At 36.5% G+C, this 27,852-nt stretch overlaps 1 protein-coding gene across 1 annotated transcript in view; it reads right to left on the bottom strand.

Annotated features, from left to right (window-relative positions):
• ELP4 (elongator acetyltransferase complex subunit 4) overlaps nt 1–27,852 on the bottom strand; it is a gene marked incomplete at its 5' end in the record, with an annotated part of 108,872 nt that overhangs the window by 53,204 nt on the left and 27,816 nt on the right. The window contains 2 exons of the mRNA XM_010014579.1: nt 22,295–22,401; nt 25,105–25,213. Coding sequence (XP_010012881.1) covers nt 22,295–22,401; nt 25,105–25,213 — 216 coding nt within the window. The remainder of the gene's footprint in view (nt 1–22,294; nt 22,402–25,104; nt 25,214–27,852) is intronic.

The raw sequence follows: 27,852 nt of genomic DNA, 5'->3' as shown, positions 1-27,852 counted from the left end.
AGTACTCATTGACAGGTAGCATCTCACATACAGTTGTAATAAAATAATAATTGCTTCAAAGGAACTGTTAAATCCCAGTTGCAAGAACAAATTAATTTAAAACCACTGAGACAGCACTTTGTTTTTTCTAAAGATCTGACAAATCTAGACAAATTTACTACACAAACTAAGACATCTAAGCACAACAACTGTTCTCAAATATTATAGCTGTTTGGCATTGTGGTTAAAAATATTATCCACCTTGTCTTCAGTGAATTACAATCACTACCTTTCTGCTAGGCAAGGGTGACCCAAAAACTCTTCTTGACACTGTTAGAAAAGAATGAATTAAAACCCTGTTATATAGTTCATCATCTTAATTGAAGCCTTGAATTGGTTGTTCCCTACGTCCTCAATTTCTTCCTCTGAGTAGTGCTTTCTTCTGTCTTCACCTCTTAACTATAAATCACTGAACCCCTTATTTTCTTACTTTCTCTTTTCTTCCATATCCCAATAAGTGTTTAGCACTGTCATCTCAGATCCCTCTGATTTCTTACTCTATTATTCCCTCTCACTACATTGATGTGCTACACATTAGAGGAAAAAGTCATGAAGAGTATAGAAAACTTTGCACCCAAAGAACCTGTAGCAATTTATCTGCTCCCACCCACTGCATCATGCAATGACACAACTGATTCACACTCTAGACAACTTTCTGGTTTCATCTGAGTAAATAAAGCTGAGCCTGAAAGCATTCACTCAGACAAAGAAAGTGAATGACTACAAGGAAACTGCCTACACAGAGCCAAAACACAGCTCCTCTAAAGCCAGAAATCCAGAAGAAAAGGCCGATTCACAATGTTAAACAAGAATACCTTGAAGTCTATGCCCATGATGAATTTCTGCCTGATAATGGTATCCTCTGCCATTAGGTATAGGCAGTGATATACACATCACCAGAATTTTTCAGGGCTAAGAGTGGTATTTTTGCCAGTTCTTACACTGTCTGCTCCACAGGGTTCTGAATTGTATGCTTCAAATATTATTTATAGTCCAATCAAGAAGCAAATCAACCACACTGCTTGTTTATGTCTCTTGCTATGACTCATTTATCTTATAGCTACCAGGACACATAGATCTAGCTGACGTTGGTTGTTGTGTGTTTATGAAAACGTTCTTCATGAAAACTGTACTTCTAAATCAGATGAGACCTCAATCAAATTTACATTAACAGTCAGGGTAGTCACAGTATTCTTGCACAGAACTCAGCAGCTGAAAGCTGATAGTCAAACCAAGGAACCAAAACAAGTGGAAGAAGTATCCCCTCTGTTGATCCATGATTTTCATTATACTGGCTATGATAATGGATACAAAGAGATTTAATTAAACAGATAATATGATAGCACATAATAGTGTAACAGTAGCACTTAGACACTTCAAACTCAGATTGTAACAGTTCATTTCTCAAAAGTTAAATAGCATCATAAAAACTAAGAAGAAAGTAATATTTCTTCCCTTAGAATATTCCTAGTAGATAACTTTTCTCCTCGGTCCGTATATTTTATGCCTCCCTTATTGAGACCTGAATTATTTCTCTGCAGTCTTTTTCTTTATTGTCTTGATAAATCCACACATATTCTCAACATTATCGCAGAGATTATTACCCTAGCCCAGTGCTTTGGTCAGGAATACCAGCCTCCCTCTGCCCTTCTATTATCCCCCTTTTTACTACTGAAACAAACACTAACCACACCTCTTAATTTTCAAGTTCCTTGCAATTTAATGTCACTTTAAATACAACTTCTTAAAGAGCAGCATACTTATTCTCCATCTGTGAAATCTTTTTCTGGCTTTCTCTTGTTAGGTTTGGGATGCTCTGCATACGAAAATTCACAAAATGACTCTTTATACTCCTTTGACAGTTCCTCAAAATTTTCCTCTTCTGTGAAAACCCCTTCCCTCATAGAACTTAGATGCTGACTTAGGCTATGCTGATGAAATCCTAACACAGCAAGTTACTGACTTTTGCCTTTGCTTAAGAAGAACTGGCATTGTTAGCCTAAGCAGCTCTCCCAGCCCCATCCTAATAGAGATGTAAAATGCTGTTCTTGCTGCAGCCGAAGGATTAGAGATAGGATCAGGGTGTGTGCTTATGTGTAGCTGTCTCCACAATACAATTAATTTTCTTTGCACAGTCTCACCTGCGGTGGCAAACAAGGGCAAAAGCCATGACGTGCAGAACTCTTCTCCAAGCTTTCTCTCCAGACCTTGCCTTTCTTTTCCTTTTCCCTTCTCTTTGCAAAAGGAGTAGGAGAAAATGCAAGGATTCTCCTCTTCCTGCACATATCATTTGCACAAAAAGTTTTTGATTGCTTCAGGGCTTGGCAAAGATGAAGAAGACCACCATACGATGACAAAAGATTGAAGGTTCCTGTGGGACTGCCGGAGAGGGAGGTAGTCTTAGGAAAATGGCATTTTACAAGAAAGAGAGAGTGAGAAACCAGTAGAGTTAGACCAGGAGCAAACTTTCTTCCAGCTGAGATGTAGGACCCTGGAGATTCCTTCAGCCTTAAAGACTAGCTATTTACAAATAAGGATATAAATGCTAGAATCGTCATCCTGGATCTGAACTTGTAAATGAAGCTTTAGTTCAAGTTGGGCCAATATAGTTCTTTCTGTTGTGCACAGAGAAATACTTACACTAGGAATTCTCATCTCTTAGGTGTTTTTAACTCCAGCCAACAGTAGGTTCATCTTCTTTAGAAGCAGATTTATGTAACCAGGGTCCCTAAGCATTACAGGACATGCAAACTGTGTAAGAGCAGACAGACAAAATGAACTGAATAAGCAATGGTGACTGTGTCCATAACTCATCTGTCTTATATAATCTGCAACCATATTTGATGGTAGTAAGTAGGCCTATCTCCAAAAAATTGCTAAGGCAGCAGAATACTGAAGGTGAAAACTCCAAAAAGGGAAATAGTTTATAGATTTCCACTGAGAGGAAGGACAGTGTGATGAAACACCTGAATCAGCAGACCTGAATCAATAAGTGGTTGGACTGATAAGTTTTCCTGTTCTTGGTGACTGAAGCCAGTCTTTGAATATTCATGAGGAATAGGCTTCAGTCTGTGTAAAAAGCTTTTTTCTGTCTTTGTCTTTATGGGCTCTGTGAAGAAGCAAAGACATCTAAGAAAGTCTAGATTTTTTAATGTTATGTAGAACTTTCATCAATTGTGGAGCTGAATGAAACAATTCATCAAACAGTAGTTTTCCAACCACAGATTAAATTTCTTTTTGGCAAATCAATACTATTAAGTGACAAGGACTCTATGTTGCTAAGGTGTTCAGAAAACAGTCAGTGGCAGTGCCTGCAGCATTTGGAGCAGCTTGATTTGAAGTTCTGATTGCCAGTTGAACTTCCATCCCAAAGGACAGAGAATCCTCCTTTGTATCTCTAGGACATAAGACTGACTATCTGGCTTTCTTTTGTTAATGGGTTTATATTCATAGCAAGCCAAGAGTTTGGTTGCTAATCAAGTGTAGCAGTAAAGAAGTTAAGGCATTAATCCAGCTACTAAAGGCACTCTAATATTTGGGGTCTTTATCTGAACCATAGAATCATAGAATGGTTTAGGTTGGATGGTACCTTTAAGGGCCATCTAGTCTAGAAGAGCAAGATTACTTGGATCTTCCTATCGTGATTCTTTAAGCAAAGATGAGGAAGTGGGCAGATGAAGAGGAATACAGGATGAGCAGGAACATCAGCCAAAAACCAGCTCAAAGATATATAAACAGCATTATATAAAGAATATATATCAAAACTGCTCTCTATGTGGCCTAATTTATCATTTTATGTCTAGTTGTATTTACTTCATTCTTACAGAGTTTGCTACTATACCTAAAGTACATCCCAACATTAAAACTTAGTATGAATGTTACTATTCAAGTATTTTCCAATAGCTCTCTTGGTAGCTAAATAGTAGTAAATATTTTTCCAACAGTAGGAAATATTTTTCCAATAGCTCATTTCGTATGGTAGTGTTGCAAAGTCAGTAGAAAATGTTGGGAAGCAGTTCAAAAGCCATAAAATATTAAGACATTGTTTTTAACAATGAATGGCTTCCCAAAATTACATCTGAAACACGAACACGGAAACACGCCACAATACCACGAAGTATCAACAGATTTCTCTGATGGAAAAATCACTATTCAGTTTCAAGAGGGGGTGCTGTATTTTCCTGGGGTTTGCCTGTTCTAATAGATGCAACACCTTTTTTGAATTTTTTTTATTTGTTGTTTGCACACTGTCTTCTGGTAGCTTTTATACTTGTTTCAAGACTTTTGTACCATCAGCCATACTGAGGAACTCTCCTCTAGTTAGTACTCTTTGCTCTGCTGCAGATCACACCTGATGAAACCTGAAATTCATTCCCGTATGTTCTCTCAGCCTTAACTTCATTTTGAACTGACAACAGTCATCTCATATATGCATTTAGGATACACTATTTGTATTTTAAGCCAAATAATCTGAACATTTATCAGATCTTTCTTAAACTAGTACATAAACACTTGCTGAACTCAATAAACCACCTGCCCCATGAAAGATGTTTCTCTCTGTAGACAAATATTCATGTCCTTTCTTTCACACAAAGAGCATCACCTGAATTTCTGGGGTCAACTTTAGCCAAGCCAAAGTATCCTTGTTTTTATCGTAATTGTAATTTAATCCCCTAAAATTCATCCCCTCTGAAAGGGCAAACAATGTCCCTGCTATTAATTTACTTTCAGACTATCTCATTTTTTCTAAGTAATGGATATGAGTTTTATAGACATATCAACCATATGCTCATGCATCTATTGATTCCATTTGCACAAATGCATACAGGGTCTGCTCAGTTTTACAAATCAGCAGTGTCTTCAGTACAGTTTTGTGTAAGTAGCTCTCACTGCTTGCAAAAATCCCCAACCCCCAAAATGAGTTTTTTGTGCATTTTTACATAAGGTCTTTAGTCAATGGGAAGTCTGACTTGACACTTTCCTAATATTTGTTGTATCATCTCAGGAGTCGCAACTCTGTGAGGTCCATGAAGTATTTTTCAAAGGCTGTGAAGTTTTACCAACATAATAGAGAGAATTACATATTCTCTTCTATAAATTTTTTTGAATAAAAGTTTAAAAATCCATCTTCAGTCTCTGATAGCAATAATTTAATTTCAAGTAGATTTTAAAATTATGCTTCTGTAATACAAAGGCATTGCAGTGATCTCTTTTTGCTTCTGCAATAACAAAGCTGTTCTGAATCACCACAGTGTGTAGATATGGAAATTGATGAGGAAGCCTTCCTGAATTACAGACTAAATTTGCACTATTCTTATCCGTTGTTTATGATGTTTGAATGTCTTGAAGACTTCTTACCAGGAGCTTCATTGCTGTCACAACTGCTGTAGTGACTTAGGATGCATGAATACCCACAGGACTTCAATATTTCTCATTTTGGGCAGCTTCCCCTTTTCTTTACAATAGCCATCTTTCTTGAATGTCTAACATGATACATGAAATAACCGTACTACATAACTATGTTTAACAAACTATGTAAAACTGAAAAATATACCAAGTGACAGGAAATAATAACTGACAGGAAATCATGCTTATAATGCTACCAATATCTAATTTATTCAGTAATTTCAAACTCAGGTCTTTGGTGACTATACCAGGCTAAGTCATCAGCAGACATGAGGACACCGTGACTGATTTACAAACAAAAATGGTGCAGATAACGAAGTTATCATCAGGTCAATACACAGATATATCAAAAATTCTTAATTTCAAGACTAATTGTTAAGAATTAGGAAGTGGTCAATAAACTTAGGCCCAAAAGTGCTGTTGCTCCAGTGACCATGTATTTAATATATTACTAATCTTAGGTTTTCATCGAAGTCATAAGTAAGTCACAAACCACTCTTGGGTAATAAATACGGCTGAATACACCAGAAGCCAAAATCATAGTCCCATAAAACTGCACACTAAAAACCAGCAATCTGTCTTCTCAGTCACCGCCACTCAGCACTCCCAGAAAGGAGCTGTCACATATGCTTCTAGATAGACAGGGAACTGTCACAGAGAAACTATTTAAGAAATCAAAATTGGAATATTGAAACCAAAAAAGAAAACCTAAGCACTGAGAAGTGACTAACAGCCTCAGGCTAACACAGAGGAATTCATGAAGACAATTACATATACACATTTTAGGAATCTATTGATAACACAACATCAAAACCCTTTTATGCAAGATTAAAGAAGAGCTCTCTAACCAGCACCAATCCTTACTTTAATATGAATAGCAGGATGTGAACTTTTCATTTTTCAAACTGTTGATGAATTTTCAGACTCCAACCATCTAAATCACTCTCCTATAACTTCTTTGGTGCTGCAGTGGTAACAGGATGGAACTCCTCTGCCATCTCCAAAACCCTATAATATTTTTTTATAGTCTGTAAAAACAGTATGGCTATCTAATATTTAATAGGAGAGGCTAAGTAGGATTTAATTAGATCTGATTCTTTTTATGACAACTTTTTCTTCTGATGTGCACACTATTACATATGAGAAAGATCATTATGTCAACTCACAGCATAAAGCTTTTACGTCACACAGCAAAGAATGCACAAGAAAATCTCAAATCCAGTCTAAAAGTTCAAGAAGTTGTTTTTTAAGAAACCATGGTTAACACCAAGGGGGAAAAAAAAGTAATCTGAATCATGTACCAATCAAACAATTACTGCAAAGAACAAGAACATGTCAGGGCATAGGACACAAGCAGCTGTGGTTAAGTGGGTGCTCTGCTTTGGCTACCAGGTCTAACATGGCAATATTGTTGCTTGTACCCATGAGAGCTGGTTTAGACATAGCATCATTTGCACAAGGCACAGTGCTGTGATACAGAATATACTCAAAGAAAAAAAGTTGAGAACAAAATTAGTTATAATCAATGAATAAATATGGAAAGCAGGACGTAAGTTAGGGGTAGATTTAACATACTGCTACCGTAACAAGTGAACTGGGCATGGCTGTGTGGCTGTTATTCTTCCCTGCCTTCAGAGCAGTTGTTACTAAGATTTATGTATTCAAAAGGGTCCTGATTCTTCTGGACTTGTTAGCTGGAAACTCTACGGAAAGCATGATGCTCGTACCACTTAGCTTCCTCCCCACAACTAAAATAGATACATGTACCTCATTCAGCTGTCAAGCATTTCAAAAATATTATTCATTCAGCTTGGACTTAATCTGCTGAATGAAAGACCTTGAAAAAATGTATTTCAGTTTTAAGAAAGGAGAGGACTCTGTCTTGATGTGTCAGAAAATTAGGCTGATAGTCAAGCCTTTATGAGCGCACCACTGAAACTTCCCTTTCCATCACAGGAATGGACAGTACTTATTTGAAAGGACAATTTGACTGTGGATCATAGAACCACAGAATGGTTTGGGTTGGAAGGGACCTTAAATATCATCTAGTTCCAACCTCCTGTCATGGTCAGGGACACCAGGGATCTTTATGCTGCTGTTGAAATACACAAATAACAGCAAAACACGCCATTACACAAACCAGCGAGAAACCAAAACATATTCCAGAATGCAATTCTTTGGTATTTTTCTCTCTGGATTATTACAGAAGCATCGAATATCTTGAGTTGGAAGAGACCCATATATAAAAACATCTTTTAACTCAATCCATTGGAACTATAGCAGAAAACGAGGAAGAAATAGAATTTCATTACCGTAATAATTCAGAAACTTTGTATTCAAACAAATGAAATCTAGCCAGTGAAGTTAATCATACACATCGCTAATGAAAAGTAGTTCTCCTGATGACATAGGCCATTACTTAAACTATCATGATAAATTTGACGTCACACAAATACTAGAAAGCTTTTTACTCTCGAGATTATTTTAGTAACATTATGCAGAAATAAAGGGTCTGTTTTGTCAGATCCTATTTGCACAGACAGCTTTTTAATCATTTTAAGCATACACAATATGAATAAATTTACAATTTGGAAAGAAATGGCAAGATTTTTTGAAGAACAGAAGCAGTTTTTGCTTTGTCATTCTTTCTTAGGTGTATTATCAAAATGCTCCAAGCAGGTGTAAGCTTTGGAAAAGGTCAACACAGTAACAGTCATTTTGCCTGTTGTTCGACTATCGCTGCTGATCTATTAATAGCATAACATTCTAACAAACAATACATGACATTTTAAATACCTCTGAAATTTTTTACCTCCCATACATCCATTCAATATTGCACTGATTTGTCTCAGAGAAAGACTTTAAGTTGCAATGAATTAAAAATCAAAAACCCAAAATGCTTTGGTTAGGAGAAAGCAGCAGCCATGCAGCTGAAAACAAGGAAGTCCAAGAAAAAAATTCCTCTCTGCCTATACATGCTTTGCTAAAAGTCTCTTGACACAAATAAAAGGATCCTCCCCAACATATGGAGGAGCTGCTATGCCCTTCCGGGGATGGTCTGTAGCTATGTTCACCTCAGGCACGCCAAGGAGAGGTGAATTGTCAAATGCAATTTCAATCATTGGGTGGTTTGGTTGAGGCAGATTAGTTGTACGCAATCATGATAGATAGTTTATCCCAGCCCCAAACTGCCGCTTGGGAAATCTTGCACGCAAACGAACAGAAACTCAGTCATTATTAGTGTCAAGAAGGTGCACAAAGGCAAAATTTGGTTGGCAGCCAGGCAAGATGAATCAAGGCGAAAAAGTGACCAATTGCATGTTCAAAATGGAAATTGATAGGCATGTTGCAGTTTGGAAAGATTTTAAACACCAGAAAAAGTCATACATTATTAATTATCCAGAGATAAATATTTAAAAAGTCTTTCTCTGTGGAGAAATGCAATTTTTTAAGTCAATGTAAATTACACGTATAGTGTCCTAATTTTAAGCTGCTTCATCCCAGAAGCTTCAGTATGACCGTTCCTCCACTTCTTATTATATAACCTCAAATATCCCTGCTCCGTAACAATATTGTAAACTAAAAGTTAACCACCAAATAAGTATTTTTAAAACGATTACAAGGTATATGACCTTTGCTGAATTGTTTGTAAGCAAAGCAACCCTTGGCACCCCTCACAGTGGAGCATAACGGTCGTATTTATCACCGTTACCTTTTCAAAGGTACCTAAATATTTAATAGACAAAACAGTAAAATCCACCTGTGTGAGCAATCACAATCCTTGTTTCTCTAATAAATAGCAAAAAATTGCTAAAAGAGAATGTCCTCAAGTTTCATTGCCTGAAGTGATACGCTCTGACAAATCTAACAGCTCTTTCTGTGTCATTCCTAATGCACTTGTCACTCAGTATTATCCATCCTCATTAATGACAATGGGAAAGTTTATCTTGGGAACACGTTTTAAATCATCCACTCTTTACAATGGCACCATGAAATCTCTTACAAAACATGAGGCGGGAACTACTCTGACAACAAAACCCCTTCCTGGCAGCTTTACTCTTAATTCCTGTTCAAGGAATAATGTGTTTATCATATAACCATAGGAACAATATATTAGATGAAACTTGAAACAAGAATAGCTGGTTTGATTTTTCAAGATAGGAGATAATTTTATAATATTTTTATTATGCTGAGCACAGTAAATCTTTTAGGAATATAATTTTATATGGAAGCATAGTTCCTCTTTTAGGGAAAAAAGTCAAAAAGCACTCATAAAATAGTTTGAATATTCATTCACTAAACAGTTGGTATAAATGGTGATACTTCTGTCAGTAAAAATTATCTCTACAGACTATTCCTGGCTTTGTACAAATTCTGCTTTATTTATAGATGTTCTTAGCAGTTGTCTAGATTTTACATGTAACAATACACTACTTATGCTTAATTGTCGCCAGTAAATACTCTGTTTTGATTATGAGTTCTGAAAACTGATATCCCCCCATGTCAATGCTATGTATGCACTTGCAACAGATGGATTGCAACTATTGCCTTTACTTCAGATGCTCTAATGTAAAAACTGCAACTCTGGTTGCTTCTCCTTTCATAATCTTGCTCATAACAACATCAACAACCTTCCATAAAAGCAGCAGTTAATGCACCTTGCTTTCAAACATGTCTTCTCTTAGTGCACCTTCAACAAATGATAAACTCTGCAAAGTAACAATATAATTTCAAAACACAAACTAGAGAAACAAAAAATAATGAAAAGCAAATATGCACTGCAAGAAGGTATTCCAGACAATTGTGTGAGCACAGGTAAATTCTACACTGATGTGCAGAATAATAGTGTCAAAGGATGCAAATCCACACCATGGTGTGGATGAGCAAGACAGGAGAAGGAAAAGCAGAAAGCACCATGTATGTGTATAATTTTTAGTTCAGACTACACAAGGAAAAAGTGCTTCTTACATGAAGATATAAGTAATCCACTAACAAATCCTTTCACAAACCCTTCTACCTTAAAGCCTTACTCTACAAACTCAGCAAAAATTTTCTTTTTTAGGTTTAGAGGCTTTTCAGTAACCTGAATCTAATTCCCATTGCTTTTTCAAAGCCAGAATGCCCTTTTCAGATCAGGAAAAAAACCAACACAGATCTAAGTCCACCTCAAAACTGCCTCTTCCATACTATAACTGTGGCCCTGAAAATTCCCAGTTGCCCATGTTTTCTTAGGCCAGAACAAGCACAAGCCAGTTCTTCCTTTGCTGTTTCCACAGGTTTTCAAAAAACAAAACATAAGACTACCAAAAGTTTCAGACTATTGCTCAAGATTTTAGCAGGCAATAGTGATTTGTCTTCTTACTCTGCAAAAACTCACTTGATTAAAAGAAAAATTAGAAATAATGTGGCTTTTTATTTAACTGCTGAGAAATTAAATACCTCATTGTAAGTTCTTATCAAAATGTGAAGAAAACCTAAAGAGAAAACCTAAAAAGAAAAAAATCTAAGCACTAATAAAATAAAACACTAGTAAAATAAAGCAAAGATATGTTAATGCCTAGGTATTTGAAAGTAGATACTTTAATGACACATACGCAAAAATAAAACTTGACCTAATACATGTAAGGATGATAATAGTTGGCAGAATGCCTCTTTACTTAAGCAAAATGTGAATTCCATTTAAGTATACAGCCCTTCAAAGCACCAGGAATCTCCTTTTAGTTACTCCCTGGAATATCTGCACATATTCAATATTCATGCTGTCTTTCTCTCTATCCATTTTTAAACAGAGTTAAAGGAGTAGCTAAAACTCTGCCAATAAAATGACAGGAAGGCTATTTTTAGTCTAGATGATGTAGACGAAGCATAAACAGCCCATGGCTATGCTACTGTTGAGGATCAGATCTAAACACAAATACTGGATTCCCTTCTTCAAGGGAATTAAATTAATTCTCCCAAAATTAATTTCTTATTTTAACAGCAACAAGAATTACAAATGAAATACTGGTTCATCTCTCTTAATAAACATCCTGGGAGAACCATTTTCCTCTATGTTATAGGAGTGAAAGCTCATATAACTGCTGTCAACGCTACTCTCTGGTAGCAAAAGGTTTGTGAAAGGGCATTTGAGGCAGCATAGGAAACCTGTAATCCACCCAGAATTACAAAGCGTTACAGCAAAAGGTGAGAAGTACTGATTAAGAAGTATATGGTGTTGCCTCAGGGGCTTTAGATTACACACCTGAGACATAACTGCCTTAAGAGACTGCAGTGGTTATTGATTAAGCAATAATCACTAATAAATCAATGAGAGAAGAGGTGAAACCAAGGGATAACACCACATCATAAAGAGCTGAAAATAAAATGCTGCTCGGTTAGTAACATATGGCTGCTCAAGCAGCTGAGGGATTCTATACATCACACACACTGTATATCAGGATGGGCACAAGCTGTGGCTGTATCTACAAGCAGACTTTCCTCGGCCAGTCCTGAGAGTGGAGCTTCACCACAGCCTACCTGGGTCCTACTCTCAATCTGCAAGTAAGCACTACCAATTCAGGACACCTATTTTAAGTCAAAAATACCAAAACCAGAACAAGGTCTTCCTTAGTTTACTTATTTCCTCTTTATATGACACATGAGATTTAAAATTAAAAGTGGTGAATATTGTATTAAATCATTCAGAAGTTTCCTTAAGACTCAGCTACCATGGCCAAGTCGTCCACCTGAAAACTTATGTGGGTCATGCAGAGTCTATCTTTTTCAAAACAAGTGAATGTACAGCTCCTTAGCAGAGATTACTGAAGATCTTAAAACTTCAAATATTAAGCAATGAGGTCATATTAAGAAGGCCAAGCACTGTTTTGCATGCAAGGCGAAACTGATTTCTGTTGCACAGCAGTTCTCACATCCTACTTAGAAGTGATAATCTCTTTTTTATTTTTGTTTTCATAGAATCATAGACTGGTTTGGGTTGGAAGAGACCTTAAAGCTCATCCAGTTCCAACCCCCTGCCCGGGGCAGGGACACCTTCCACTAGAGCAGGTTGCTCCAAGCCCCTGTGTCCAACCTGCCCTTGAACACTGTCAGGGATGGGGCAGCCACAGCTTCTCTGGGCAACCTGTGCCAGGGCCTCAACACTCTCACATCAAAGTTTTCTGCTTTTACTTTTAAACATGACTCAAGCAGGCACACTGCCCAAAGATTAGTGGTTTAGTATGAGAAAAAGGTAAGTCCATTTGGTAACTGATTTGTAAACGTATGAATTTAATGAACCTCTAAGTGAAAATTCTTCAATGATTTTTGCTGTAACAGAGTCAAAGTAGTATGAAAGAAGATGAAGAGCTCACAGACAGTATTTTCATAAGCTAAAAACTCTGGGTTTCTCAAACCTTAAATACCTGAAATGAGGCATTTAAAATGAATTATTTTGAGTGAGTGCTACCAGCTGTTTTCTGAAAGTCAAGCAGCCCATGGCCAGTATAAACTGGCACACAAATTCACCTTATTTATGTACTTTTGGATATCAATACAAAGTTATTACACACTATACAGTTACTGCTCACATTCTTCAGAAGGAATGAATGAGGAAAGAGCGAGCTGAACTGCAACTTGGTAATTCCATTCAAATTCAAGATATTATTCTGAACAGGGTTAATACCGTGTTAACATTAAGCTGACCAGAAATACCTCTTCAACTGCAATAAATCATCTTCTTGGAGACAGTCTCACTTGGTATTTGAAAAGCTATTGGTTTTTAATATGCAATGAGAAATTTTAAACTGCGTTATGAATAACAACAGAATCCTTTGAAAACCAGATGCAATACACCCAAGAAAAGTAAAATAAAAAAAAAAATCAAATCAATAACGAGCAACTAAAACAACTGTGAGATAAAGAGCAATAAGGATGGCATGACAAAAACCTAAGATTATTTATGCCTTAGGCCCTGTAGTCCTTAGCCATTTTGCTTATGACAATCTACTTTTTGCCCAATCCTCTTGGCCAAGGATATAAAAATAAAATGTACTCTGGAATTCAGTCACAAATAATGCCCCACAATTTGGCCAAAGGAGAAAGTTGTGTTTACACAACAGTTATAGAACATTTTTTCTTCACCTGCAGTATTTCACAGTCTATGTATATTTTTTCCTCCTGCTTCCTTTTGGCACTTTTGTTAAGTCTTTCAGACTAAGAATAGTAAGACTAGTTTGCTCTCAATAAAAATGCTCCTGTATACTAGAAAGTTCGGTAAAGTTTACTGATTCTTTGTGAATCAGTAAAATAAAGAGATGAGCAAAATGGCACAAAAAAGTTTTTTTAGAGGTGAAGAATTTAAAGAAACCATAAACGTATGGTTTCTTACAGATTTATGTTCATCCAAAATCGCTAATATTTTCATAAGACTGGAAACATTAAGCATTAATCTTGAATTTGCAAGATTACAAACAAAGTTTGGAATTTGTTTGATTAAGCATGCTACTAGTCATAGCAAACATTTGGCAACTTTGCTCTGTTGACTTACAAAATGACATTTTAGCCCTTTCCAAGTTTTAGATGAGGCTACCTTATGGTTTCCTACTTTACAGAGTACTTTGAATCACTTTCTGCCCAAAGATCAATAATCAAAAGCATAACAAACAGTACTGAGATGGGAAGATCCAGATGGATATGCATCTACCATGCAGAGATGTAAACTCATCCTCTTCTCATTCTTTTCAGTAACAACCCTGAACTCCTACTTCAGTGTATTTCAGTAAGGTTCAGATATGACGTAAACCAGTGGTTGAGAAAATTCGACTTCCCATAAACTTTAATTTCTGGTTTCCTGCATTTATGGAGATGTATAAAATTTAGAGATCTGTTTTACTGTGTAGAATCATAGAATAGTTAGGGTTGGAAAGAACCTTAACATCATCTAGTTCCAACCCCCTTGTCATGGGCGGGGACACCTTGCACTAAACTAGGTCACTCAAGGCTCCCTCCAACCTGACTTTGAACACTGCCAGAGATGGAGTGTTCAGAACTCCCTTGGCAACCCATTCCAGTGCCTCATCACCCCCACAGTAAAGAACTTCTTCCTTATATCTAACCTAAACTTCCCCTGTTTAAGTTTGAACCCATTACTCTTAGTCCTATCACTATAATCCCTAGTGAAGAGTCCCTCTCCAGCATCCTTGCAGGCCCCCTTCAGATATTGGAAGGCTGCTATGAGGTCTCCATGCACCTTCTCTTCTCCAGGCTGAGCAGCCCCAGCCTTCTCAGCCTGTCTTCGTACAGGAGGTGCTCCAGCCCTCTTATCATCCTTGCGGCCCTCCTCTGGACTTGCTCCAACAGCTCCATGTCCTTCTTATGTTGGGGACATCAACATAACGTGTAACGGCATCATTGAATTTGTTATTCTTTGTAAAGTGAGAACATCATAAAACTATGAAATATCCTATTTTTATTAAAACATGGTATTTTAAAAAACATTTAATAGAGGTGGCATTCAGTTCTTGCTGAGACCTATGTCTATAGTGCTTAACTCTCTTTGGTTCTTAAACACTCAACATCAGTATCTAACTTATACCTAAAGAGCACTACTACGTTAGTGAAAAATACATACCTTGTAGGTAGAGTTTTTTAATCTTTACCACCCAACATTTTAATGAACGATCTCTTTAGCTTACCTGTCCTCTAATACTAAGAAAGTGGGAATATGCCAACTACTTTATCTTTCTGGCAAATACAAGAAAAGTTGACCCATTGATTTACAGACTGAACAAGGCCAATTAATTTCATGCTGCAGCATTGACCCTTAACACAGATCCTCTGAATGAGCAGCCCATTACAATATGTACCAGTGACCTTTAATTGCATTAATGGCTTTGTTGCCTGTTATTCCATTGCAATAACGCCATTATGGTATAAATATTTCTAAACAACATAATTATTTGTTTAAATAAAAATATATATGACTTCTGCTTACTGACAAGGAACTGCAGATGCGCTCTATTATAAGTGTTAAAGTTCAGAATGGAACCCTTATGTTACCCTTGTATAATGTCAAACAATCCATAAATCAAAATTAATTATGAAATAAACTTCAGGATACTACAAATCTTCATATGCAATCTAAAAGTTAATGGTACCCTCCTATATTCATCTTCAGAACGTTAAAATAATTTAATCTACATTACTCTGTATTACACAATAAGAAGGTATATTTTTAAAACAAATTCTTCCACATGTTCACAATATACAACTGTTCTGAAATTCCATACACCACATAAACTTATCACTTGATTTTAGTTCTGTGTACCATAAATATTCAAAGGGTTTTTTTAACTGAGAGCACTCCAAGTATTGTTTTACCTCAAGTTATTACAATTTAAAAATAATCTCCCAAAACTTTATTTAAACTGTACTGTCACAATTTTAAACATTTATTTATTCAAAATTGTTTGAAAGAATGTAATACATTTTTGACAGGCAGTCTTTTACAATATTGAAATCAAATCCTTGATTTCATCAAACCCTTCATATTCTATGCCTTATTCCTGGAAGGCTCATGCCAAAATGATTTAGTTTGATTTTCTTTAACAATGGTAGGTTGGCTTGACAGCATCTGACAAAACAATTCAGTGAAGTACACCATACCAGGTAAAGAACCTGAACTGGCTACTAGATGAAATAATGCAAAATTGAGCTTGGAATTATGACAGAATTAGTTTGCAGAAGAATCTTTTTGCAGTGTCACTGATTAAGAAAATTTTACGGTGTTATAATTAGTATCTTTTGAACTATGTTTAAATAAAACAGTGGTAATGTCTTTATTAATATCAGGAAAAAAAGGACAGGAAAAATCAATGCAACAGTGGTTTGACCAGCTTAAAATTAACCTGAATTTTATTACAATGTTTCACCATTCTCTGTTAGAAAGTTTAGTTTTATGTGCAGGATTCCCTGCATTTGAGTCCCTGAGCTGAAGTGGAGCATCCAGTACTACAGTTTGCCACAGGTATGATGCCATCTGCTCAAGGCAGGCTGAGGCGAAAGAGAAGTTTTCCATGTAAGCTCCAAGGGTACTTGTGTTCTCAAGCACACGGGGATGAGAGGCCCCAAGGATTTTATTACAATAGAAAAATTAAAGAAATACACTGCCTGCAACTGTAAAGAAAATTTCTGTCTCACCTTTGAATCAGGAAAACCTGTAAAGTTTCACTCATGCTCCAGGCACTGGGCAGTGGGACAGTCACAACTGTGTTACCCTCTGGCTTGGTAAAATCAGATTCCATTCTGAGGCTGTAAGGCCCTTACGTGGGGTCAAGTCTTGCAATGTCACAATTTATCTACCAAGGTATATTGACTAAGCTACCTCAAAAGTGGTTGTTTACTAACAAAATTGCTCAACTTTATAAACATCAGTGAAATAGAGTTAGGGGGTGTCATCAATGAAAGCTTCTTCAAGTTTTCCTGGAAGAAGCCTTTAAGAAGTGATGCCATCAGAGGTACAAAAGACACTTTCTAGTCTCACTGATACAGAGGTTGGTATGGCATGTATGAGTATTTTGAATTTATGCTGATCCCATATGTACTGATGATTGGGTTGATTCATTGCTCCAGAAGAAACAGCTCATGAATAACCCTGAACCATTGTGTTCGTATCTGTTCTTGATGCATTTAATGAATAACTACAAAATGTTCTAGGAGCCCAGTTCTGGCACTCACTGACACCATGATCTCCCGAGTCTCTTAGGACCAAACTGTGTGATGCTAATACCACACTGAAGCACTGCAGACAACAGTTCTGACTTGGTCTTACTACCTCTTTTGGTAAATAACGTACAGCAATGGCTAATTGCACTTCTCCTTTGCAGTTAAGAAGTTTATCACAGTACAGCTGGTATAAAAAAAAGCAATGAATAGGGATAGAATGAAAAAAACCCCCAAAGTAGAAATACAGAGAATTCAGATGGAAGCTACCCAAGACACTTCCTGGTTTTAATTGCCAAATTCACCATCCTAAAAGAAAAGAGTTTTAAGTGTTCTCCAGGTACCAGTGCTGGACACATAGCATATACATGAATGTCTGGAGTTGCAACTGAATCTTGCTTATCAGTAATTTTCTCATAGCCCTTTATTGACAGATGAAGAAAGGACATTATTTTAATGCCTTTGGAATCATACGTATATTTTAATTCTATATAGACCTAATTGCTGGGTTTTGTGACTATGTTTCCTTCCAAAGTCATAACCTTTTACTCTGGCAATTACCACTAGGAAAAATGCACTGCAGAGTGCTCCATAGTACCATATTGCACCTGTCTGCCAACAGGCAGATGAGAAACCAACTACTTGCTTGCCACAGGACTCCTCTCATTCTGACTTTCTTCTCCTGTAATGAAACACCTCTCAGAAAAGAATCTTCTGAGCTCAGACATTAAGCTCTGGAAACTTACTTATTTTTGCTGTGTGGCAATTCTTTATATAGTATATGACAGTTTCAAATTGAGCTGTCTTTTAAAGATTTCTATTCTCGTTTGCACAGGTGCTATACAGCCATTAAAAAGAAAATCGTATCATCTGGCCCTTGTGTATTGATAAAAAAGTCGCAACCACCATTTACTTGACAAACTGTATTATAAAACTTGTAGGAAAAAGCACATTTTCTACACTATTACCAATTGACTGTTACCTGAATACTTAAAAAATTAGCAGTAAAACAAAACTAGAGAATTAAACTCATAAACTTTCCTATTTGCAAACATTTATCCGAATTTATCAAAAGTTTTAACTTTAAATACGTAATTTCAGAGGTTTATGTTGACCAGCCAGTAACAAAGGGAGTTAATCAAATATGAATCTTCTCCAACTGTCTTGTCAAACCAGGTAATGATGTCCTGCCAGCCAAACTCAGAGGGAACATGTGAAACAAATACAAAAGTAAACAGGCCTTAAGCTGCCCAAGGGAAAGTCAGCAAGATGGCAATTTCAATCATTTGGAATAATACTAAAGCAGCCTTAGGCTCTTCTCAGAATGGAAACATGTCACTGTTACTGCAATATTTCAACAAATCAGACTGCAAAAGAAAGGAACACTTATGTAATCGCAGCCCTGGAACAGTGCTTTACTCCACAGTAAGGTGGAAAATAATGAAGAGGAAATTCCCTTTTTGCAAGTAATTGTAAACAACATTTCCTTAGAAATTTCGAGGAGTGAAAAAATCAAATCTAGGCAGAGATTTAGTTTTGATACAGGAGGCTTTGGAACAACAAAGACCAAGTTCTATCAAATAAAACTATGATATGCTGAGGAAAGTTACATTCAGAATTACAAACAAAGCAAAAAATACTTCAAGAACAATTCTGCCGAGAAGTTTCATTAAGGTGAATGGGTTGTCATATCATTTAACTGAGAAATCAAAAAATATTTCAAATATTCGGGGAACTTACCTAATCAGTAAACTTTCAGTATGTGTCTAGTCATGTAGCCATCTTTTAGTCAATCATCAGAAAATCAAAGGCAAATTGGCATGACTCAACCCAAACTTTAATACCGCATGATTGTGTCGTGTAAGCTTGTTTTGTGCAAGGGCTGCTGTGGTTTTAGCAGAGAGATTAACGACCGGACCTAAGCTGGCCTCCAAACCTTGCCCTGCTGATGCCTCAAGCCCTTTGAAGTCTGACCATCATACCTGGCAAAACAACAGTGGGAACTAGGCTGGTGTCAGATCTAATCAAGTTTCCTGCCTCAGCATAGCTAACTATGGGGTACACTAATTGGCCCAATTGCGGATTATACCTTTTGCTACAGATTCAAGACAATAATTTAGTCAAATGATGGTTTTTATCTCCTTCTAATTAAGATTCCAAAGTGGGAAGAAATAGGATTAGACAGGCTAACTTCAAAATTGTGTCCTTTAAAGTGGTATGCACATAAGATAGATCTCTGATAATATTCTATATAATACTATATCACTAGTAACTAACGTGTGAAGATTTGGGAAAGCTTGATAGAGCTACTGCACCTTTTATGACAAACATGTAAATTTCCTTGAAAGGATCTACCACATAATTTACAAATGAAAAATGAACACTCAAAAATATTAATAAAAAAATCCCGAATTTAAAAAAAAAACCAACCCCTTCAGAATACATTTCAGTCAATCCGATTTTGCTGAAGAAGATACAGGAAAACCTGAAACAGTCCAATGATTCTGTAGACTATGAAGAGGCAGAGTCCCTCCCACAAAACTGCGATCTAATAAAACGGATTTGACGTTTAAGGTTGTTTTACAGATGAGGGCCAAACCATAAAGTGATTTAACTGGTAAGCAATCCAGAGCTGAGAAAATCCATGTCCCATGCTCTTATTTTAAACTGTCAAAAAAGAATGACGTAGTGATGAAAAGCCTTTTTGGAGAAATTTTGGCAGAAATCACAGGTTGCATATTTCTAACTTTTCTTACATAAATTGATTTTAAAGTGGCATTTCAAGTAGAGGTCAATATTTTCACCCTAAAGTGTGTATATAACAAGCAGAAGCTTTCAAAAAATTGTAACATACTCAAAATATATTTTCACTTCACATTTAAGCTACATACTAAAGAAGTCATCAATTTCATTGTACGAAGTGCACTGTTGCTTGTACACAACACACAGTGCTGTGCTGCTTTATGTTTTTACCACCAGAACCAAACCTGACTGCTGACACAACACACTCTAACTGCAGAAAACCACCTTATTCACATCCCTTCTTAGTTCAGTTTTCCCTTGCTCCCATTTTCTTATGGACCTCATTGCTCTAGTCAGCCTAGCTGCCTCCCCTAATAGTATGAGGAAGAAAAACATATGTATTATAGATTAGAGAAATGTGTACAGGAAGATCACAGTAGGACACTGATCCCACATGTTCAAAAAGGGCTAGTTTGTGTCAGTTCAGCTTATAGAAAGCACATCTCTAACAAAACCTGAAGTTATTCAAGAGGGGATGCAGCTGAGCAAGGAAGGGAGAAATTACACAAGCAGGTCATCTACGCATGTCTAGGGCAACAGGTTGTTTCAAGAGTTCCCCTACACCCGTTTCCAGCACTTCTGCCCCATGGCTAATTCCATTCTTTTTACAGAGCCTCCTGCTAAAGATTTTGTCGTTTTTTGTTTGGGGTTTTTGTGGGTGGGGTTTTTTCTTGGTGGGGTTTTTTTTTTCCCCTTCCAAATTACATTACAAATTGGAAACCCAAATACAGAGGACAGAAAAAAATATATTCTGAACCAGGATTCAGTGAGGAAAAAACCCACAAATATTCTAATTCATAGCTATAATAAATGAAAGTTTACTAAGCTGTGAAATGAGGATGCATGCTTCTCTGCACTTCTGAAAATATTGAGAACATCTGTATTTTGAAACCAAACAGAGGCCATTAAGGTATTTGTTTCTAACGTACTGCTCAAAAGCAGTTGTTAAAATGGGTTAACTGGTTTCACTAACCACATTCTCTGGAAAGTGAGAAACATTATGAAGGAATGTCTTTGGGAAAAAAGTCCTCCTCCATGTACTTGCCTTTAAGTGGCTTCTGAAAAGGATACCTCTAGTTGGGAAACTTCTAGCTCTCATGCGGAGATGACCTGCATGAAGAACTGGCCGCCTGATTAACTATTAACTACTCTCAATAGGATTAGATAATTAAAGACATTGATGACCATTAATTAGGAGGAGGGCACCTTAATTTGTCACTTGATAGGGCCCTTTCAATGATTTATAGGTTAGGGCTACTTGCAATTGTGAAGGGGAGGGGGCAGTGAAGAGAGAGAACCCTTAAGTTACCTTATCAAGTGGCCAGCTAAAAAGGGCAGAGGGTCAAATAAGGGCCAAAGTGGTCACTTAAGGGTGAAGTCCCAAACACCAAAGCAGTGCCAAGCCACATTGACCATCATTTGGTGATGGAGTAAAAAATATGCTAATTTATTGGTGGCAATTCTCTCTTTTTATGGTTTCAAGCAGTTAAGACAAGTGGCCTGCTTAAGAGCTTTTCATTTGAAAAGAGATTAAACAAAATGGTTTGTCAGGGATGCTTGGCTGTTTTATGTCTTTGTTAAAAAAAATTTGCCCAGACTGTACCAATGACTACCACATCGCCCTGAAAGCCATCTTCCATCTCTAAGCATTACTTGGTTAATAAATACATCAGCTCTAATTGCTTAATAGTGCTATGTTCATTTGCTCTTTAGCAAGATTAAAATGAAATACATCTTTTGTATTACTGCCTTCTATCAGGACTGTCTGCATAAAGGTCACAGAAAAAAGTTTAAATTTAGTAGGAAATTTACTTAGGGACATTAGTGTAAATGATACTGTGTTTAAAATGACATAAAAGAGCGAAAGGTGATTTCAGTAATGCAAAGAAAATGGTTTCTGAATACTGATAAGGACACTTATCCCTCATACCACACACAATTTTAGGCAGCATTATACATTAAAATCCCTCTACTGGGGTAATAACATGTAGCTACTTTCCCACCCACTAACACAAGTAAGAGCAAGTCATTAACATTTAATTAAATATGCTCCTGACATCCTTAGAAACATGTCACACTTTGTTATTGAAGGTTGTGGCCTACTTTCTATGTACATTTTAAACCCAAATAAACTATTTATAACGGACTGATTTAGTGCCGCAAATGAGACATTTTTAATTAGAAGTCATATTGCGGGATTTTATAGAACCGTTTTGAACAGCAAAACCAGAGTGAAATGAATTTACAACATCTGATGCATGTTTCATGCATTTCACAAAACGAAACATAAGAGACGGGATTAGCTCCACCTTTTGGGTTCTAAATAGTGAAACAAAACTGTTTCTCTTACCTCAATGGTGAACAGCTTCCTTTTTAATCTAAAAGCGAGGTCCTTCGTGTCTGAGACATCACAGATCAAGCTATTAAGCCGAGGAATCTGACGTACATGAACTAAACCTGGTGGAAAGAAAGAGTAGAGGGAAAAGAATTAAGAAAACGCTGTCATCCAGATGCATAAATTAGAATCTTACCGCAGAATTCTGTATATTTACACACACTCATACTCCCCTTTTTAAACTGGAGCTTACTACCAGGAGCAATGAAGCAAACAGTGCGATTATACTCAAGTAATCAAGCAGAATAAGATAAACAGAAATCCTTTTGCGAGGAAAACTAATTGCACTTTGGTACAGAAGTACAGATGTAAAGAGCGATCTTAGTACTTGTCAAAACTACAGCCGGCTTGTGTGTGATTTTCTCTTGTATTTACAGTAAGCAAATATGGCTATCACCTTGCATGCTGCCCACGGCACCACTGAGTGATCTTTATTTTATTAAATGCACCAGTAAGCAGCCAGCAAAACAAGGCTTATGGGTTAGTGATAACCACTGAAGCTCTAATGAGAAGTACTTTGTTTTGAGCCCTGAAAACAACTTGAAAACAAGTTGCTGGAAAATACCTATTTTAGATCCTGCTTTTCAAGAAATCTTAACCCCTATGCCATGCTTGGAGAAATACATTTTCTTTGTGCAGGAGGCTTACAGAGCTGTTTGGATGTTTTTAACAGTACTAGGTGCACTGCAAGCTCTGCATTTTGTCAGCTACAGCTCAAGCTGATTTTTTCTGACAAGGACGCTGGATGGTTTTTGTGCAGCCTAATATAGTTTCTGAACAACCTAAGGGTGATTTCCTACATCTGAAACCCAGGAAAATTCTTCAGGGCTTCTCAATTACTGGCCTATATTTGCTATTCATAAAGTCACCGTCTAAATGGAAATACTGAACATGTATAAAAGACAACTTGCTTGAAAACGGCAGCCGTGAGAAAAAATCCAAGCACTAAAACCCTAATTTAAAAATAAAGCAAGTATTTTTTCAGGGTTTTATTTAGCTTTTTTTAAAGGAAGAATAAGGGTAGAAAGTTTCCTAAATACTTTAAAAAGCACCATTTTTATCGGTACCAGTTACAGAAATTCTCAATAGTATTAGAATAATATTTTTACACTTTGAAACCTTCTATCCTTGTCTCCAGTCTGGTGACATAGAAGAATTATTTCCTTGGCTTTTGAGTTCAAAATAGAATTATTATATATAGAACTATCAGGCATAACACAGGGTTGCTTATACACAGTATTCTAAAAATTTTACTTAAAAATCACCTATATAATTCTTCTGTTATTATATGGACTTTCCAATCATTTAAATATGCAGACAGCTCAATAAAATATTTGTGTAAGATTCATTAAATAATGTAATAATTTAATTAAACTTCTCCTGAGTAATGTCAAAATCTTCCCTCTTCTGCAGTAATTAAGTCATCTTAAAATATATTCTTAAGCAAAAAGAATCCACAAAGTTAAAAGTGTCAAGAATACCTTTTTTAGAAAGTTAAATTAAGGTTGCCTAAACCTCAAAAGCTACATATATTGGCATATCATTTTTATTAAGTAGTACCAGAAATGATTTAGCACACAGTTTCACAGGAACCCAGGAAATAACTGCTAAAGCACATATTGTCTTAAAGGATTTCTTCAGTACTGAGAAATGGAGTATCAAGCTGACAGAATTATGTTAGCATAAACAAATGCCACAGCACCATTATACAGTTGGAAAAATAATTAGGCAAATTATTCTAGCTTTTGTTCTCTTTTTTTTTGTTCACTTTTTTCCAGATAATGAGATGTGCGCTATTTTCATGGGAAAAAAGATTTTTCTCTGATTTATTAATTACAGCCTGCATACACACAGTGGTGTCTCGACACCATCTTTGCTTCTTTTTCTGTGTATGCTGCTATGGAAAATACTGCCACATTCTCACATGTTTACAGCAGGTTTTGGAGGAGAAGTTTAGTTTCAACTAAAGGTTTCCATGCAACTACAATAGTATCATCAGAAAAATAGCTGTAATTTATGCACCCTCGGCATACCACTCTGGATTAGCTAAAATTGTTTCTGATTCACTGCTTTGGCTATGCATAACTTCTAATCTAATCTTTTAAAATTTAAATAGTTCTGCTGCAGCAGCTAACACAATCTTTGGGAAACAACAAACAATATTAAACACCATTCCATGTTTGAAGATAAATCACTTGAAAGTCTACATGATTTTGTACCAAAATTAGTTTTGTATTTTCCATGCCACACATACCCATCTTCATTTCTTTAAATGTGTTAAGTGCCATAACTTAAAATTGAAAAACAGAACATTATTTTTAGATCAAGTTTATACAGCACACCATTTAGTACTTTATTAACTTTAATATAATATATGTTTTCCCATGTTCTCTATTTAAAACTTGGCAGATCAAACGTATTGATTTCATGACAGGTTCAGCTAGTTGGTCAGATGATCGCCAAGCCTCCTCTGCATGTGAATTCCCCAAAGCCTGCCTGTTGAGATGTACATCTGATTGAGCCATGCCTCCGTAATGTGGCTTGACAACATGCAAGGAGTTGCCATGTTTCCTTTGCAGCCTTAATGCACTTTACTGAAAATTTTCCTAACTCAAGCCTGGTTAGCAAGGAGAAGCATTTAAGAGGTTTATTCTAAAATGAAATCAAATGCTACTTTACAGCAGATACCCAACTGGACGGTAAGGCAGTAAGTGCCCTAGAAACACTCAGGGCAGACTTTCTGCATTGCTAAAGATGGAACTTACCATGGTAATCCTTGTATAATGGATTGGTTTCTCTCTCTGAGCCAATAAATGATTCAAGACCAACTACCGTATCTGACAAGTTTGTTACACGTTCCATAATTGCTTTATTCTGTAAGACATAGAAACAAAATACAAATCCTATGTGATGAAAAGGTAATTAATGTTCATAGAGTAAGCCTTGGTCTTCTCAATGGCAAACTGTGGGGAAAAAAATAGGTCATCAATACTTAGAAATTACTTTTTTTTTTTTTTAAAAAAAGGACTTCAAATTTCTGTCTAAAGAAAACATATATTTGACAAGGAGAAACTATAAAAGGGCTAACTCAGCACAAAATTAATATTTTCCTAAATCTTCATAGCATCAGCATTTGCTCACATCAGAGATACAAGCTATGTGGGAGTTAAGAACCTCTCATTGACTTCTTCTAGAAGTCACGATGCCCAGCTTTTGTTTGTGCTCTGAAAACTTTGGTTTTGGATATATTTAAGCATCTCTCTAAGATTTTGAGCAAGTACAACCCACATGATTATTCATTTTGGTCATAAGTCGAAAACACGGAAACCCAGAACATTTCCACCCATATTTTTCTTTTTAAAAGTTTCTCTCTACACAACATATGAATCTAAAGCTTCAAGATGTATTAGAATTGCTCAATATATTTGTGGTAGGTGATGCCTTATGCCTCGTGCAACAATGTACTGCCATGTGCCTTAAATAAGCTGTTTTCCATGCAATTTTCCTGACTTCATTTTATGGAGCAGAAAGGTGACAAGAGAGATCTTCAGAGGTAACTCCACATTAAATGTTCTTAAATGATTTTATGATGTCAGTATTTAATGGTGTGTGTGGGAGGAATAAAAAAAAAAGGAGACAAATCTGTGCTAAAAAGCAAAATATTTCTTGAAGATAAGAAGGTGGTATCTTAAAGCTGCCTGGACAGCTGGTATACTCTTGTTCTCGATGGCTGTAGGCGCTGTACCCATCATACTTTCATGGGTAGACCAAACACCTCAAATTCCCATTCCAAGTATGAACAATTAGCTCTGTAGCTCCAAGTTACAGTTTTGCATTTTTTATGAATTTTAAAGCATTTTGTACATTTTGCATTTCTTTCATAAACTATACAAGCAATGTTTCTTATGAAATGCCAATTTAAATATTGGTAAAGTATTTGATACTAACAATTTGTAAAGTAATTAGGAGCAGAGAGAAGGGAAACATCCCTTGATAAGTTGGAAGAGTCCTTTCATTGTACTGACATACAGGTTCATTTATTAAAATAGTGAGCAGAACATCAATCGTTTTCAGGAAGCCACATTTCAGTGACGGCATATTTCCTAGTCACAGAGGAGCCTACAAAGCAGACATGAAAGCAGAACATTTCCCACTCTCATCAAAGAATAATCTGAATTGTTTGTTAACCACTACATAAAGTAACTTGTGGCTTGTCTGCACAGGCCAATCTGCTCAGGTTACAAGGCCTAAATCCACCGATCCCATGGCACCTTTACACCCCCTCCCTTCCCCACCTTATGGGCCAGATGGCATTAAATCCTGGGGACTGGTCTCTTTTCAAAGCTGCTACTTGTGCACAGGCCAAAATGATCTATCCCCATGGAATCAGGGAACTTCAGTTTTACCTACGAAGTCTAATGATGGATAATGATAAAACAGTGTTACACTATAGAATTTCCTTTATGAGGAATAACGTAAGTGATCTGAGTTAAAAGTGCCTACCCATCAATCCCCAAACTTTGCTATTATATCCACCCCTGAAATATTAAAGCTGACTTGCAAATTATTTCCTCTTCTAGGAAGAGACAGACAGTATACCACATTTTAATGGAAACTTTTGGTTACATTATTCTACAGGGGCAATCACATAAAGATGGTATAAATATAAACCTGAAGTAGCCAGTGATCTCTAGATTTCCACAGACCAGAAATGACCATATTTTGCCAGTTCTTCAGCAGGCTGCTGGATGTTATTTGTATTAGCAAGCAAAACAAAATTGTTACATAAATAAACTGATGATTTCTGGAAGCTAACCTAATTCTCAGTATGAAAAAATATTCTATCATTTGAGAAAATATTTGTTGGCATTAATGTTTTTGCTTGCTGGTTTGGATAAAAATGGGTTACAAAAACTGGACAGAAAGATGCTCAGCCATCAGCATGGCATCCTCATCATTCACAGTCCTGCAAACCACAAGAACAGCATCTTTCCTATTCGGCCTTAATTCTGAAAAGATTAAAGTGAGGGACAGCAATTCAATAGTTGCCTAATGATATGCATGTTAAGGTTGGCTTCAGTTTTTCTTAACAGGTTTGCTTTCTTAAATTGTAGTCTGTTTGCCTGCTGATTATGGTTTTGTTTTTAAAGTGTGTCAAAATATTCCCCTGGCTTAATGCAGTGTATCTTGGGAAATATTTTGCACAGTGAATCGCCACACCAAACAGACATTTGCTTATGTGGCATTGTTGCCATAGATTTGTATCTATCATGTATTTTCTAGTTTGCAGCGTTCAGCACATTAATGTTCAATCAAAGCTGACGTCAGCACACAGATCTTGTGATGTATGGCATCCTGACATAAACACACAAATCATGTTGCCCCATCTGGGCTTGAAAATTTAGCAGAGCTCCAGATCTTCCTCCAGCCCCATACAAATCTACCTCCTGCTTCTGGCATAAACTTGGCAGCTCTGGAGGTGAGCCAGGACATGGTTAGGAGGGAAGCCAGGA

The sequence above is a fragment of the Nestor notabilis genome, unplaced genomic scaffold (genome assembly GCF_000696875.1).
Source record: "Nestor notabilis isolate BGI_N333 unplaced genomic scaffold, ASM69687v1 scaffold2745, whole genome shotgun sequence".
NCBI classification, from domain to species: Eukaryota; Metazoa; Chordata; class Aves; order Psittaciformes; family Psittacidae; genus Nestor; species Nestor notabilis.
This window is presented reverse-complemented; position numbering and strand designations above follow the sequence as displayed.